Raw genomic sequence first — 17,218 nt, forward strand, 5'->3', positions numbered from 1 at the left:
CAACAACAAAACATTTTTTTTTGTATTTACTCGACTTTGTTTATTATCTTTGACATGTTCCTGTTTTTTTATTTGCTCCGTCTTTTGTGTGCTGTTCATTTTATAGCATAGTTATATCTTGCATTATTAAAATTATTTTTTTTTTGCCTAATTTCTATTTTATTCCCTTGTTTCTTTACTTTATTGTAAAGCACGTTGAGCTACAGCCCCTGTACGAAAAGTACTATTTGAAAAATTTTAATATTAATATACTGTATGATGTATTTTTTGGTATTTCATTTCATGAGATAGGATATTTGATAAAAGGTGTCAGACCACACAATGATTAATTCATAAAAAACTCTGAACACATTTATTTCATTTAATGATTTATTGACATTTACTTTTTTTCCCACCATGGTTTCTCTTGATACCAATATTATTTACCATAAGGTTTCTTTTTCATTTAAATTACATTTATAATGTTTCACTCACATACACATTTATTGTTTAATTTTCTTATTGCAATAAACAAGAGTAGCCAGAATGAGTCAGGTATTGCTACAATTCGCCATACAAACTCTTTGTCCCCTCTGACAATGAAATTCAAAAATAACTTTATTGGCAAGACAAAATTACAAGATAGTCCCCCTCCCCCCTCTCTCTTTCTCTCTCTGCTCTGGAAGAGGCTGAGGGCAGAATAAGGCTAAGGCTATTAGCCTAAACACAGCTAACATGAAATACCTGCCCAGAAAATAGGAATCTAAATTCTATTTCCCAAAAGTGTACTGAAGATGGATTAGTGGGAATTAACCACAGTATGAACATATATGTGGTGCTACTACTGACTGACTGACCTACCAGGGACAAGATTGCAGTACTTTGATTTAGTTCAGTCATTGATCAAGAATCTAGAATCCAGGATGATTGATCAATTTTTCCAAATCGAACACGTGCAGGTTGTTGTCTCCATCATTGTGTTAGGCCACTTCAACTCCACGTTGCCTCTGACTCTGATTGGTGGAAAGTGGGGAGAGAGCAGGCCCCGACACACACTAGAATACATTTGTATACACACACACCAACAGGAAGGAGCGCATGGATCCTGGAATTGTATCTCACTCACAAAATGAACTCTGCAAAGAAGGTTTCGTTCAGCAACAAAAAAAAAAGAGCACAACGGTGGAAGCTGACACCAAGCCTTCTTCTCCTTTAAGCAATGGCATTGATAATGTTCCTCAAGATTTTTACTTTAACACATTTCTCACACACACAAAACACAAACAATTCACTCCGTAAATCCAACAAAGAAATGAACCTGTTGAACAATTCTAGCTTTAATCCCTTGATACCAGGCATTGTACCCTGTTCCCCAAGCAGAGATTACCATAGTAAAAAGGCCCTTTAATATGAAGGGTCGGTCCCTAAGCTCAGCTACACCTCTGTCTCTCTCTGTCCCTCTCTCAATCCCTTTGAGGGCTTTTGCTCCTCGTGAAAGAATAGAAAAGTCTGTCAGCTGGCTCCCAGTTTACACATGACTCCAGACAACATGTCACAACATGTCACAATGATAACAAGTCACTCAGATAAAATTTGCTCATTGCATTGCAATATTCAGACAAAGGTAAAACATTAGAGCTCATTGCTTCTCAATGAAAGGGCACAGTGTACATCTCGTTCTAAAAGGGTGATTAAACTGTCGAGCAAGAAAGTTCTTCTTAACTTAGCTTTTGTGGCTCTCCACTGAGTCAACAGGGTTGCGCATAGTTCAGTCTGTTTTAGTTAAACCTTTTATATTCCACCATCTGACAATTCCACTCTTCCTTATCCCTTCATGGATGCAATATTTAACATTTTCTACCTACAAAAATATTTTTATTGTGTTTCCTATTTCTATGTGTGATATAAATGCTAACCAACAGTCCTAACCAAACAAATCAAAGTTCTCACCAGTCTTTGTAAAAGTCAAAATCATGGTGTGTTTCATGGCTTTCAGTTGTAAGACGGGAAGAATTGGTTGATGCCTTGAGCTGGTCGTCTTGGCTCCCTGCTCTGGCTCGGTGGTCACTACAGCTCAAGATCACATCTCCAAGAACGTATTTGGCTTTCATCTTCCTCTTTTTAATTTGTTCCCTTTGAACATTATGGTTGCCAGTGTCGATGTGCCCTGTGCTATAGACTCATGTGAACCTTTGGAGATGGGGGTGGTGTGTAGGAGGATTGGGCAGCAAAGGAATAGTTCAATCCAATGAAGCAGAAGCCTGACCCTGCAGAATCGTATTGCCAGGTTGCATGCAGACGCAACATAAATACATCAGAATACAGGGTTGCACCTATGTCATATCTCCCCACCTACACAGTGAATCAGCCTGCGGATAAAGACCACAGCAAGGTTGACAGTTTTCTTTTTGATGGCTTAAGGAGTCTCACCTCACAATACATATGAACTATGCTCTATATTGCTCAATACTGTAACTAAAAGAACAGATTATTGCCGTAAAAAAAACAAAATATGCTAAAGATAGGGATCATGTATCAAATACAGCAGTACAGTATGTACCAATGTGTAACTTCTGCTGTTTCTCCTATCCTCGTTCCCCTTTAGGGCAGCCCTTCTCTGACAGATATAGAGGTTGGCAGATGTGCCCTGTAGCAGTTTTTGTTGGTGCAGTCTATTTTAAAACACAGATTTGTTTTGGCCTGTGTGTTTGCATGCTGCCTGGGGTCAATGCGCTGACCTGTGCCAGCCCTCCTCTCACCTCACAGTATCAGGAAATGACATGTGAGTGCAATCCCCCCCAGTTACTTTTCAACTTTCCTAACCCCCCCCCAACCACCACCACCACTACCATCAGACATATTCAGATAGCTAGGACCTCCCTGTCAACCCAAGTCATGTTGTATATAGCAAAGACTTAGTGTCACAAACTTAAGAGTTGCTGGCCTTCAGCGCAGAAGGGGACGTGTACTGTACCGTGGAGGCCACCACAGCTACATGTGGCGCAGACAGCAAAGACTGATTGAAGCAGCTACCCTACTGACATAACATTATTGTCTTGGTTTTTGAGGTGCATAGGATGAGAAGAACACGTTGAGCCGTGATGACAGGAAAAAACCAACCTGGCCCAGAATAATTACGTAAGTAACACTACATGTGGTTTAATCGTTCCAGTAAGGTGTGCATGTGTTTCTTCTGTAGCCATCGAGGCGGCCATGGCAGGGCTACAGTGCAAGGGAGAGGGACTAGGGGAGGTGAGAGATGTACAAGGGAGTTCAATGCATAATGAAAATCTCTCCATCTTCAGATCACTCAGAAGTCTTTGAAATGGAGAGAGAATTTCAGGTAAAGGGAAGAAAGACATTTACTTTGACTCTCCGCTGCTCCTTTCCCTTGCTTTTCTCTCAGTTCAATATTTAAATGGTTAGAATTTCCCCCACGTCACTTGCTGTTTGTTGATCATTTTTGTATCTTCACAGTGTGCTTTTGGAGTGGCTGTTCCGGACTGGCCAAAGTCAGAGGGTGATTTGTCAGTAAGGGGAGAAGAGGATTTGCCCGTGGGTGGTACGGATAGGCCCGGGGGCGGGTCTCAGGATGGTGTGGCTAAGAGGTGGGCCTTGTAATAGGTGATGGTGCGGGTGGTGCCCAGGAGCTGCTGCACGGAGAGCCAGATGGTTCGAGGAAGCTGCAGCAGCCATTGCTGCAGCAACAGCCAAGGGGCTGGGCAAGAGCCCTGCACCCAAAGCTTTGGTGAGATCCTTGGAGAAGGTCAAAGAAGACTGCAAACAGAAGGAGGTGCACAGAGAGACACAGACAAGAGAGAGAGGGATAAAATGATTAGTTACAGAAGGTCAACACATGGAGGGGAAACATAAATAGGCTTTCCTCTCCAGACTCTCCAGTTTCAGTCCAAATGAGGTAATATTTTTAGAAAGAGGTCACAGCCAATACCAGGCAGGCTTTTGTTGGGTTCAAATAAACACGCTCTAACCACTCCAAGGCCTTGCCGACCTCCTGTTCTTGATTATCACCGTCGATGTAACCTGTGGATTTGCTGACTATGTCACAGAAGAAGTTATAATTCAACAGAGAAACTTGAAAGGTTACCGTCAGATCAGCTCCCCTGTGCTTCTTGTGTCGGCTAAGGAGGGGATTAGGCTTGCCCGCCATGCCGTCCCGGTGCCTTCGACTTGATATATGCTGAAAAGGAGGGAACACAGGAAGATGAATTATTCGTGCTTTCCCTAAGTGTTTGACCTGAGAATGTCTCCCATTATTAAATAATTATGGTAATGACAAATGTTCTCACAAAATGTTTGTTGCATGAAAAAGTAACCTTTAGACTTCCAAAGGAGACAGTAATATCATATGCAAATTATTTCACAGATAACTATCAAACGTAAATGTTGGATAAAAAGGCATTTCTCCCTCCTACCTGTTTGAGTTGTAGTTCAGAGTTGACCCGCACATTGCAGATCTCACAGTGGAAGGTTCGTTCCTGAGTGTTGGGGTCCACCGGCCCCCCTCCCTGCTCTCCAATGGGCTTGGGGCCCAGGCGAGGATACGCCTTGATGGGGCCCAGCCCGCTTCGTGCCTCTAAGATAGTTTTGTGTTTGGTACCTGCGGGGACACACACACACACACACACACACACACACACACACACACACACACACACACACACACACACACACAAACATACACAGCCATTCACCAAGATTAAATTACATATTAAGAAGCTATTAGAATGAAATAATACAGTGCCAATGCACATCACTATTTTTAACATATGAGTCACTCCACAGTGTTTTTCTTTAACTCATAACATGTGAGTTGGAGAAACAGTGACATTGACAAATATCAGGGTATGAAAGAAAAGAAAGAGAGAAAAGAGAAAAAGGAAATAAATGTAACACTGGCTTGATTCTCCAATAATTGGTCTCATGTGCACAACACACACAGCATGGTGCAGTATAAAGTTGCAGTGGTAAGTTGTTACCACTAGAGGGCTGCAGTCAGACAGCCGTGCACCTGAATGATGAACTCAAAGCCCTCTCCAATGAGAATATTACAATAACTGGTTGATAGTGTTTGATCAGTGGAGTGGGTAAGATACAACCATACCGTGTGCCCTGTAGTAAATTATGTTAGTTGGGTAAAAATCAAGATATCCTATTATTGGATTCTGAATGAGGTTTTGGCTGTATGACACATTCATACAGCTGAGCAATCAACATGGGGGCCCTTGTTTCATTACAGATTGGCATGTTACACTAGAAATAAAACAATTACATCAAAAACACAACAGATGTGTTTCTCGGCCAAACCAACTTAAACGTTAGACATGAACTCATGCCTCGAAATGGTCAAATTCCCCAGAGTCCACCCATCACCCTGCTAATAATACAGTCATGACTCCAGCCAGAATAAAAACTTATTCTTACATATTCAGCAATTCAAAAATTCTATTTTGTCAGGTGTTTTCAATAAAAGATGTCCAACTGCGGAAAAAAAAGAATTCACAAAAGATTCTAAACTGTGGGGATGCATGTTCCGTACATTTACATGAAATATTTCTATAGGCAGTCTTTTCTTAATTTGAACAAATCCCACTCCAGGGGGCTGAATTTGGAGGCAGCATACTGAAAGGTGCTCCTTGCACATTACTTTCCCTTTCAAGTGGTCTGCAAAGCAGCACACCATAGAGTGCACCAGAATACTTTCTCATTAAATAATCACACATTTTGTTCTTGGCTGAAAATGTTTAGTCATGCCCCCCCCCATTGACCCCTATGCCTCTCTGCTCACAAAGTAAAGCATCACACTGTCTTTGGCTCTGCCTTTGAGTCACTCAGCCTGAAATCCCTTTGAACAGAGTTAATGTTACAATAGAGAGGGAAGTTGTCAGGGTAGGGTGGCTGGTGGGGAACATAGAGGCTGTGGGGTCCATTGGGGAGGAAAGGGCTGAAATGCTCGTGGCCAAAAAATGTGTTCTTGGGTTGTCTGTTTTTGCCTTTGCTATATTTTGGTCTGACAATGGATGGCCCGGTGCTAGGGTTGACTCATAGTATAAACCAACACACAAGCAGACAAGTCACATTTGAAAACTAATAAATAGGCAATGAATTAACAGGAAACTGTTGAAATAACATTACATACCCTTCATTATATTATTCTTTACTGCTGTTCATTCCGTGACACGCATGCTGTTCATCTGTCTGCATGACGTATGCTCTTACTTTTTTTAACCCTGCTAACATGCACAGTTTTGATTTTGAGTATGAGTGAGGGTGATTGTTTCCAGATTGTTTCCCCCATAGAGTTTCAACTGTTTCAACTCAGCCATTAAGCGTTTGAATTTTGGAGCTAGGTAGCTGACAGCAGGCTGTGACTCGGGGGCATGTTTAGAAGCTGTAATATTTGTGTGATCTTTTTTTATACTCACATGTGATCACGCTAGTAGGCGAGGTAACACACATTTGTTGTTGTGTAGGTGTTAAACAGATAAACAATTAATCAGCGCCTGATAAAGCATACATTTTAAAAGCCTTCCATAGGTTAATCCAACCATAATGGTGGCGGTGATTGCATTTGTATTGATTAATACTGCATCCAACTGTAGGAGGTGTTTGTGAGCTGGCTCGCCAAACACTACTCAAGGAAAATGGGAAACAGTTATGCTGATGTGGGGTCAGTCCATCAATGTCTATGTCTCTGTAGTATTTACTTCTGTGTAGGACAGTGCAAAAACAATTAAGAGAGAAGGTCGGCAGATACAAACTGTCCTCAAAGAGACAAATGGTCACAGGGAGAGCTAAATCGGTGGGGTATAAAGGATTAAAGAAGACAGCGGGCACCTCAGGGGTATTTGGAGCCCTGAGAAAGTGTTGGCATCTGTGAAAGCTGTCTGGCAGAACGTTGAGGCGGGTATTGTGGTAAGATCAGCCACATAACATATTTTTCTCTTATTCCCTCATGCAGTGGTTACCCGCCTAAACCATCCTCCCCTGCAATCTTTTCAAGTGGAAGGCTTCAGGCTATGGGGAACCAGTTTTATGCTGCGTTTTGCAAATGATAAGACAAATCATGAATCTTTAATCTTGGTCTTGTGTGTTTGAAGAAAGTGGAGTGTGTTGGCAGAGTGCTGCATGAGAGAGTCACACACACGCACGCACGCACGCACGCACGCACGCACACACGCACGCACACACACAGACTTGGTTAAATAGGTGAAGCCTGTTGATGTCAAGCAGATCTCTTAATCTACTGATCAGTTTTCTTCTCAGTACCCTCTGCTGGGGCGCAGGTAAAGGAAATGGTAGCAGTGTGTACAGTAAGGGCAGTCAGGTAACAGACAGCATGTTTGTGCATTGTTGTGTAACTTTAAGGAGCCATTAAGATTAGAAGTAATAATGTCAATTTGTTGTCAACTAATTTAACACGCCTGATTCAACCTCCACACAGTTATTAAAAACTGTTACATTGTTCTAGAGACATGGTGTTGTAACAACTATAATTACTTATTATGGTTAAATAAGAATCATCGTTCATTATTCTGAAATTGTTTTAAAAGCATCAATTGCAGTAATCCCTGGTGCACATGACAACCAGCAATTACTGTATTACTTTGAAGGGATTGTAGAATGTTACAACTTTGATGAAATATAAAATATATAAATATCCATACATAGATATATACACAGTATCAACAAACGGTTGACTTAAAAATTTAATTTAAGTGATCATTTAATAGGAAGTGTTATTTCATAACTATTTTCCTAAATCTTCAGTTACAATATGTAATATTGTATTATATATATAAATATCTTATTTTCAAAAATGTAATATCTCAAATTCTCTGGAAAACTGTTGTTGTGATTGTTTGTTTTGAATGAATGTCGGCTCTTAAACTGACAAATGTCTTCTCATCATCTAGAAGTGCATTACGTTTACAACCATTGCACATTGTTTACACTTTTAGACTATTATTTAAAATAAAATGTCATAGTATTTAGCAGTTGCTACATGGGTCTTTCTTGGCAAAATTCCTCTGACACATGAGCGAGACATTTTGCTTTCAGCAACAACAACAACAGTGTGGTTTGAGTAAACAGAGAAGAATCCAACCACAGCTGAAAGGTTCCATCTCCAGAAAGTCATAGATCATGTTAATGTTGTTAATGTTCAAGTGAATTCCACATGGTTTGCTTAGCAAATTTTTAGAGTGTGCAGAAACTGAGCAACATCAACGCAGTACACACCTTTGTTGTGGGCTTCCAGCTGTGACAAGGAATTGACAGCCACCTTGCACAGTGAGCAGTATAGCAGCTTCTTGGCCTTGTCCTCCTCTGTCTCTGGATTGGCCAGGCTGGAGGCCGTGGTGCCGGCAGCTCCTAAAACCGAGGGTCCGGATCCAGGCTGCTCTGAGCTGGCGCTGCCATTGCCGCAGCCTGGGGAGGATGAGGAAGGGGGTACCAGGGGAGGAGTGTGGGTGGGCAGAAAGGGGCACACCGAGGGGATGGGGGAGTCTATGGGTGGGTTAGGTGGGGTGGTAAGAGGGAGAAGGGGCCCTGGGGCCAGCAGCGGCCCTGGGGCCAGCAGCCTCTGCGACAGAGGCCGAATTTCATCTGCAAAAACAAAGAGAGAAACAAAGAAAGAATTAGAATAAATTCTTTATGGAGAACGATCAAATAACGTTTCTTGTGGTCCATAAAGTACATAACTCAAACAATGAAGTGTTTTACTGTTGACTTCATTGTCTTACTCAGCAGTGAAGCAAAGTACCCCTGACATAAACTTGCTGCTATGTTAAACCACATCGCTCACCCCTCCCAGTCAAATGTGGACAGCACTACGCAAGCAAACCCAAATAAAGCGCTTGAAGACGGAAGTGCTTTTTAATTCCTATACTGTAGCCTATTGGCATAATTGGTTAAAAAGGGTTCCTTTTAATTTTACTGTAGTTACAAGAAAGTGGATCAGAGGGGGGAAACCTATGTCACATATAAAGGCGTGGACATATGTTTTTAGGCTTATTGAAGTTTTTTTAATCTTTCACTGATGTGGTCTCATGTTATTGAAATTTTTCTTGAAGGGAGAAATAGGAAACAGATGTCACAGCCTGTGCATGCTTTGACTCACCTGTTGTTTTGGCTGGGTTTAAAGCAAAATGGCACTTGATTTGTCACCAGGGCAAAATAAATATTAAGTAAGCTCTGCTCTCATTCTCTGCTTACTTTCCTTCTGCTAGCTCTCTGTAGCTTAATTTCTTATTGTTGCATATTTAAATTGCATGACGGTGACTGAGGTGAGATCTTTTTATATCACGGAACACGTTTATACATACATTTCTAGACACATGTTTCTGGTCAATCACTCCCATACGCAAGCCTTCAGTGTTCACTAAGTAATGGATGTTGCCTGAAAAAAGACACTCTAAATTTGGGTGGGGTATTCAGAACTCTCCCCATCAGCAGGGACCAGCAGGCCCTCGTCCAAACTCCACAGGATGTAGCGCCGAGGGCAAGCAATGGAAAAGCCCCCCAAGATTATGGTATTAAAGGGATACCTTGGAGTATTTCTTGGAAGAAAACAAATATTGACTTTAACTGCTCAATATCCTTTTAAGGATTTCCACATGCTTTGTCATTTTGTCACATAGCAGAGTCCATAAGGGTTATGATGTATTAATGTTTTTGTTTCACCCTGTGAGTTTTATGTGACTATAAGATCATTTGTGTAATGTATAGTTGTTGTGGCTACTCGACTGCATCATCTCTGATGAAGATGACCTTGTCAAACAGATGTTTTGATAAAATTAATATTTCTTAATCTGACTCTTATGGCATTGAGAAGTCCATAAACCAGGTCTGGATCAAAGTACATTGTGAGGGGTAGTGCTCAAATGGAGATTTTTGTGACTCATAATATGCTTACTTTGCCGCATTGCTGTCTGAGCTGGTTACTGTAGGTTGATTGCAGTGCTTGTAACTACAAGTGCATGGAGGCAGAATGATAGAGAAGCTAAAGTAGTTCTCTCTAGTATTTTTGTTAAATTTTGCCCTCACACAGGCACATACACACACACACATGGTTTCATTACAAGGCCGACAAACAAACCCCTAATCCACAGTGTCCATAACATGTGATTTTAGTTCAAATCAAGTGGGAAGGAATAGAGGTGGTTGGCCAAGTAGTAATGAGAGATTTCATGATTCATGATGGCCTGGAGGTCCTCTGGTCTTACCAAACCATCACATCCAGTCACTGTTTCACCTCATACCACACTAAATGCCTCCTACCCTTATCCCTCCCCACAAACTCATCTTGAGCCTAACCCCTCGGGGCCTCCATAACCACAGTTATTCACTGTCTGTCTCGGCAACCCAAAATTCTGTATCTCACTGAGCAGCAAAGTGTTTGTTTTTGTTATATTTTCTGACTTAAATGAAAAGCATGAAACATTCATTTTAGATTTGCTATTCTCTCTGACTAGTGAAGACAAATTGCTGTATTTTTCTTGCCCTGAGAATGCCACTGTCAGAGTTATTTGAATCAAGGGATATACTTAAAGCTTAATTCAACTTTGTTAAGGCAGTTAACTGACCTTCTTCCCTGCTAGCTGGCCTCATAGCCAAACAGAAGAAGGCATTATTCACTGGGAAAGGTCAGCAGAGGGAGATAACTCAGTCCAGATGCTTGACACTATAACTTGATGTGTCTGCATTGCCTTAAACCACCTCAGGAAATTAAAGCTATGTATAGTATCCATTCCATAGGGAGAGTTTTTGTTGATAAAGATGTGAGTTTAATACAGACTCTTTAAGATTCAGACCAAAACCACTTCCGTTGTTTGCTGCAAGAGTCAAAGTTCCTCATTATTCCGTGAGTGTGACATTTTGGCTATTCTGCGATAGCTTCTTGGAAATGTAAAAAAATATCTGATTGTGGAATTAGCGTGGAAGACAGTGTGATAGGAGTCCCTATGTAAGCACATGAGAATGTATATTATTCCATAGGGTCTGAAAACAGACAACAAATAAGCGTTTTTTGTTGTTAAATAAAGTGCAAAGCTGAAAGCAGACCAACAGAGTTATTGCCGTTAACAATCCTAGGTGTAGATGGAACATTGTGCAGTTTTGGATATGCTTTGTTTATTTCAAATGTTGAATGAAAGTGGTGCAATTTAAACTAAGGTAAACAGATAACAAAGGACTGCATCATTGTGAGTCTTAAGTATTGTGAGATACTGTTCCCGCAAAAAAACAAGAGGTTTAACAGGAGGACTGGTGTATTGACTGTGAGGGTATTCTTAATGATTAACGAGCTAAGAAACCCAATGCTTGCCCTACGAGAGGCCGAGCCTCATACATAATGCAGCTGGGTGCCTTTTTTCCAGTCTGGCTTGCAGCCTATCTAGTCTCTCGCTCTCTCTCTCTCTCTCTCTCTCTCTCTCTCTCTCTCTCTCTCTCTCTCTCTCTCTCTCTCTCTCTCTCTCTCTCTCTCTCTCTCTCACACACACACACACACACACACACACACACACACACACACATTATTTAATTATTTCTGCTTGATTTAGTCAAATATCTCACTTCAGATAATGTCCCCTGAAAACTTCAAGACTAAAAACAAATATAGAAAGAGCATGAAAAGCCTTTCAGCTCTTTGTAACTCGATACTACAGTCACCTTAGAGCCATGAAACCCTAGCCCTCACATGAAAGCCATCTGTTTAATTGACCTTGAGTGTGTGTGTGTGCCTGTGAGAGTTTTTGCGTGGACTTAAAGAGAGACATAATACTGTATCAGGGTGGATTTAACAGTGTCCTTCATTAGAGTGGGAGTGTCAGACCGCCGGGGGATAAAGAAGCGGGGAAGGAGGGAGGGAAGAGAAGAGTTTCTCTCCAAGTAGACAGCTGTCTCTGAGTCACTCACCCAACCCCTCACTTTACCAGGCCAAATCCTCCAAAGCCATTGGCCTCCACTTTGCGGGTCCTCTCTGTACGCAAACCTTTTGAGGGCTATACAACTTGTGATCTGTTCTAAGAATCGTAAGGTAACAGTGGTGGAGGGTGGGTGTGGCCTTGACCAACTGCCACTTTGCTTGTTTGAAAGCCATGATGTCTCTCTCTTTCTCATGGACGGGCCAAATTCTCTGTTAGAGAAAGCAGAGAAAAGGGACATAATCTTGCCCCTTATGACCTCAAGAGGAGCAAGATTCCAGATCGGCCCATCTCAGTTTTCATTTGCTAAAAGGCAGAGCAGGATACCCTGGGCTTGGTTTACACCTGTCACCATTTCTAGCCACTGGGAGACCATAGGCAGGATGGGGGAACACATGTGACAAATAAGCTCATGAAGTGAAATCTTCAGGCCATGTTTTATCCTTCAGCAAGGTCTTCATGTGTCCTGATCATGGCCACCACTGCTGACTGCATTGTCTATGCTTAGGAGAAGGGATTCCGTGTAAAAGAGAAGGTCATCCTACCAATGCTAGACTGTATCATATCCGAATGTCTCAGGAGACACATTGCGTAATATCCCAGATCAACAAATGAACCATTCACAGGAAAAATGATGATGAAATCAATGTCGACAACAACAAATGCTCTGTATTGTAAGAGATTTGTACTGTGGGAAATCTACTCGTCTTTCCATCTTTGTGCTTGCATGTGCCTGACCACATTGTTTGTGTATCTGTGTGAGTGCATTACAGCCTATGTGTGTTTATCAGAGTATCTGCCTTAGAGTGAACCATGTTAGTGTCCACAGGCCCCACAGTGTCCGTCCCCAGACACTACTTTCCCAGTTGAGGCCACACATAGCTGCGTGAGATCTCTCCATCTACCATGAGGCAAACGGACAGAATCACACTGAGGACATGCACACTACACACACACAGTCATTCACTAACGCAAGCAAGCATACAGGCCGACCAGGAAGAGACAGGGTTCCAGGGTCACGAGAAAAAGGCTTGGATGGAAAAAGGCATTCTTTCACATGTTGCTACTTTCGGATCTCGGTCATGGCAGGCTTGTTTTGGCTCCTCATGCTTTTGGAGTTCGCCCCTTGAATAATGGTGACAGGCCTGGAGCTGAGCTCATATCCCCCATGAGGAGAGTGGAAAGGACCGGCCCTCTTACTACTCTGAGTCAGCTAGAAGCATATCTTAAGGGTTATTTTTATGCAGAGTCAAAGACTGTGCCAATGTCCTTGCTTTGTTTAACAGAGCTGAGCTAAACAAAGCATTGATGCATATGTACACTCAAAACAACATTGTTGTTTGACTGTTACAAGGAAATGCATGGATTCAGAATCTTACTTAAGTGAAATAAATAAAGTATCACCCTCCAAATATACTTGAAGTAAAAGTAATCATTATGCAGAATGGCCCATTTCAGAAAACAGTATTATATTATTAGATCCTAATTATTGAGGCAGTATTGTGTAGATCATTTTAAGTAGGCAGCTGGTAAAGGTGAAGATAATTTCAATTACTGTATATATTGCTAGGTATTTAACTTATATAATTTAAAATATGATAATGCATTCTTTGATTTCTATTTTGTATTTATAATCTAAACCTGCAAATTAAATAAAGCTGTCAAATAAATGTAGTGGGGTAAAAAGTGCAATATTTAGTGGAGTAGGAGCATAAAATAGAAATAAAAAAGTAAAGTACAAGTATCTCAAAACTGTGTGCAGTTCTTGAGTAAATGTATTCAGTTACTTTCCACACTGTTGAATATTATATAGTTGGTTAAATGTGTGGTAGTGTTTTAATTTGGGCTTCTATCTATTGGAAAACGGGGTCAGACTTCTGTTTTAAAATGAATTTTTCCACAAACCTAGGACTCACTGCTATGACGTCATTTCTTAATGTGATTTAATGTGTCCAGGGCTGGGCTACAGGGCTAATTATTGCTTAATATATATCCCACTTTTAAAGTTTCATTATAACTATCAGTTCAATCTCCAAATAAAGTAGATAATCAAACTGTCTAAGTTCAAAGTCTAGTCTAAGGTCCTGGTACTCAACAGTTTTAGAAAGAAAGAATATGAGCCACGAGTGTCAAAGTGTAGTTCATGAAGTTTGTGTGACTGTGTTGTTGACCATAAGCTCTGTTGCAACCACATCGGACCACACAGAGAGCTGAGATGCTCACAAGAAAAACAAAACCCTGCAAAGCCACTGTGATTAAATTCCTTTGTTATTCTTGCATAATTTCCAATTCCTTTTTCAGCTGTATGATAAGCCTCTTAACATCCTGCATGGATTGAAATGATTATCTCAAAATTTGCACATACACTTTTTCTGTTTCTAGTCCTGATATTATTTTCTGCTGTCTCACCCGCTTTGCTGGGCTCGCTGTCTGGGGCAGTGCCAGGGACACCGGGTGGAGACGGGGAGGAGGTGGGGGGCACAGTGTGATGCTTATCCCCCTCTTGAGGGCGACTTTTAGAGGTCTCGATGCCCTTGATTCTCCTGGCGTGCCGGTTTCCTTTGTAATGGGCTTCTGCCTGGCTCTATAGGGAAACACGAAGCAAAAAAAAAGTGTATGTTGAAAGTTAACACCAGGTGAATAAAACATTGCAGTTTGGATTAGACTAACTGTGACACATAAACCATAGCACTGCGCAGACGTCATTATGATCCCAGGTTATTTAATATACTCTGGGGACTGGAGCCACAGACAGCAGGCAGGTTATGGATAACAAGCTTGGGAACAAAAAGATGCCTTGATGCAGTGATGATGACATTCAAGACATAGATATGCCCCCCTTGTTACTAAGTCATTTCATAGGTTTTCAAATTAACAATAGATTATCCTCAGTAAATTGAGTCTAACAAAACATCTGTTTCCAGATCATCCATTTGTATACATTGGGCATAACTGCTCAGCTCAAAGTTTTGACACACATCCTTTGCATTCTAAACCTCTACATAGAATATGACAGTACTTGGATCCAGTTTTTATATCTACAGCCAAGCTGAGAGACATGCCAAGGGGAGTTGAACTCAGGGTCAGTGAGATGCCACACTATCTGCCTGGAGGGCTCGCAAGTCCCGCCCTGACACTCCCCTTTCTTCTATAACACACACACACATTATTACATATTACAGTAAACATTATCAGTGGGAGGCCAGCATACGTTGACTCCTACAACATACTTTCTGTGATTGCCTTCAGCTGCTCATTGAACAGGGTTAGGCTCTTGTGAAATCCTAGACTTGTACACGGTGCAGGCCAGCTAATACCCTGTCTGTCATATCTCTTTGAAAGATAAAATGGGGATGCAAAGTGTTTTCAGGGACTGGAGGTCATCCTGCTTTCCAACAAAGAAAAAAACAGCACAGAGATCTATTACAGAAGCTAGTGTGGCTAATCTCCTGATGAAAGGCTAGCTACTAGCCAATATGTTTGAGCAGAGAGTAAACAACAAAGACAAGTCATTTGTCAGGAGACTACCAGGACATTGGGGGAGTCTCTAGTCTGTGTATGTTTGTTTGTCTGCACAGAGCTATGTAGGTCTGGAACAACATGGCAGATGATAAATAGGGTTACACTGGGCTGTCGCCAGCGGGCTATCTTCACAGTATGGTAATTTGAAACATAAACATACATATACGCAGACATACAAACATAGGTGGGCAGGAGCTATTCATGTTACACTATTTGCCATCTGTTCACCTGTTCATTATCGCCCCTCTATCATGGTTTAAGTGTGCCACAATTAAAAGAACAAAAAGGCTCCTTACCGATAGAGACACACTTGAATCAGATAACTCCCTGCTGTCTCCACAAGTAGGTTGTCTGGGCAGATGTTATGTCAAGTGCTGTACTGGTCAAATACTAGGCCAAACAATATGTGTAGGGGCCAATGATGAAGATGATTATTAAGTGGCTGAATAACAGTTAGTTGCCAGGGAGAGAGATGGTCTTAAAGAGCGTCTGACAGCTGCCGTTGGTGCTCAAAGGCTTGGGACATCACACTGACCACAGGCTCAGAGGTGGGGATAGACTGGCGGGGGGCTTGTTTGTAGCCCAGTTGTGTATGTTTGCTGTATGTGTGTGCCTGATGGCATCCATGATGTGTGCTGGCACAGTAAACCAAAGCACTGGCTGTAGTGATTTAGAAGATCACATGTTTCTTTTAAATCATGATGACAAACCAGGCTCTAGATATAGCAGACCCTCTGTCACTATATTGTGTCAAAGGGGTCTGAAGAAGCTGCTTTAGCAAAGCCTACAGATCAAGGTGAAGAGATCTGTGGGTGAAAAGTGGGATCTGATCACAGATAAAAGAAGGAATGAGAGGAGATAGAAGGATATTGGTTGTGAATGCCAAGCTGCCACAGAACAGGCTCTCTTAACCTCTCCAACCAAGCCAAGGGAATCAATTGCCAAGTCCTGGTCCATGAAGGGAAGGCGAAGATAGTCAAGGGAAGAGGAAGGAGATATGGATGCAGAACTACAAGACATGATATGAAGAGCTGGACTGAGAATGAGAATGATATAAAAGAGACAAAAGAGAGGAAAAGCTTCATGACATCAGCCTGTGATTCATTATGCAGAGGGTTCAAACTGAGCATGTGCTTTCCAGCATGACTTTCCTTCTGAAGGAAAAGCTGGGATGTTGCATTATGGCTATACAGCTGCTGCTCCAAATGAGAGACAAAGAGGAAAAGAGTTAGAGGAAAAAAAGAGAGGAAGTTCAAAGTGAGAGAAAATAACACAATAGATTTGGACAACAAACAAACAAGAAACAGAGTGAGAGGGGTGGGGGAAAGTAAAGAGGAAGAGAATAAGGGATGTATACCAGCCTGTAGTCTTGCTGCAGCAGTGACGCTGGTCAATGCAGCACGACAGAGCCAATGATGTCACTAATGCAGCACACCACCAAGGTTATTGTGCATGAACTACCATTTAACACCTCACACCATCACGCGACCCAGAGACAAACATCCTTTCCTCATCTCATCTCCTTCCCCTCCAAGTCTCCTCTCTCCCACTTTCCCAAGATGCACTGGGGCTGTCAGAGCAAGACATTAATCCATGCCCTTGACGAATGCATCTTATAATAAGTAGTGGCAGGCAATTTCAGGCATTTCCACACTGTAAATAATGCAGCATGGGAGCCGGAGACAGACAGAAAGAGGGGGGAGTTGCTGAGAGAGAGACAGGCAGAGAAAGAAAGAGGCACAGAGAGAAAGATCAAACGGGGATGCATGAATGAT

General features: G+C 41.8%; 1 protein-coding gene across 4 annotated transcripts in view; it reads right to left on the reverse strand.

Annotated features, from left to right (window-relative positions):
* Positions 1 to 355: 355 nt before the first annotated feature.
* Positions 356 to 17,218, reverse strand: part of znf385a (zinc finger protein 385A) — a 62,186-nt gene continuing 45,323 nt past the window's right edge. For all 4 annotated transcript variants that reach the window (XM_034877034.1, XM_034877035.1, XM_034877033.1 and 1 more), the window contains 5 exons: positions 14,331 to 14,505; positions 8,239 to 8,604; positions 4,413 to 4,597; positions 4,085 to 4,177; positions 356 to 3,756 (listed from right to left, as the gene is read on the reverse strand). In XM_034877034.1, the coding sequence (XP_034732925.1) occupies positions 3,508 to 3,756; positions 4,085 to 4,177; positions 4,413 to 4,597; positions 8,239 to 8,604; positions 14,331 to 14,505 (1,068 nt within the window). In that variant the 3' untranslated portion in view covers positions 356 to 3,507. The remainder of the gene's footprint in view (positions 3,757 to 4,084; positions 4,178 to 4,412; positions 4,598 to 8,238; positions 8,605 to 14,330; positions 14,506 to 17,218) is intronic.

Source organism: Etheostoma cragini, chromosome 7 (assembly GCF_013103735.1).
Source record: "Etheostoma cragini isolate CJK2018 chromosome 7, CSU_Ecrag_1.0, whole genome shotgun sequence".
NCBI classification, from domain to species: domain Eukaryota; kingdom Metazoa; phylum Chordata; class Actinopteri; order Perciformes; family Percidae; genus Etheostoma; species Etheostoma cragini.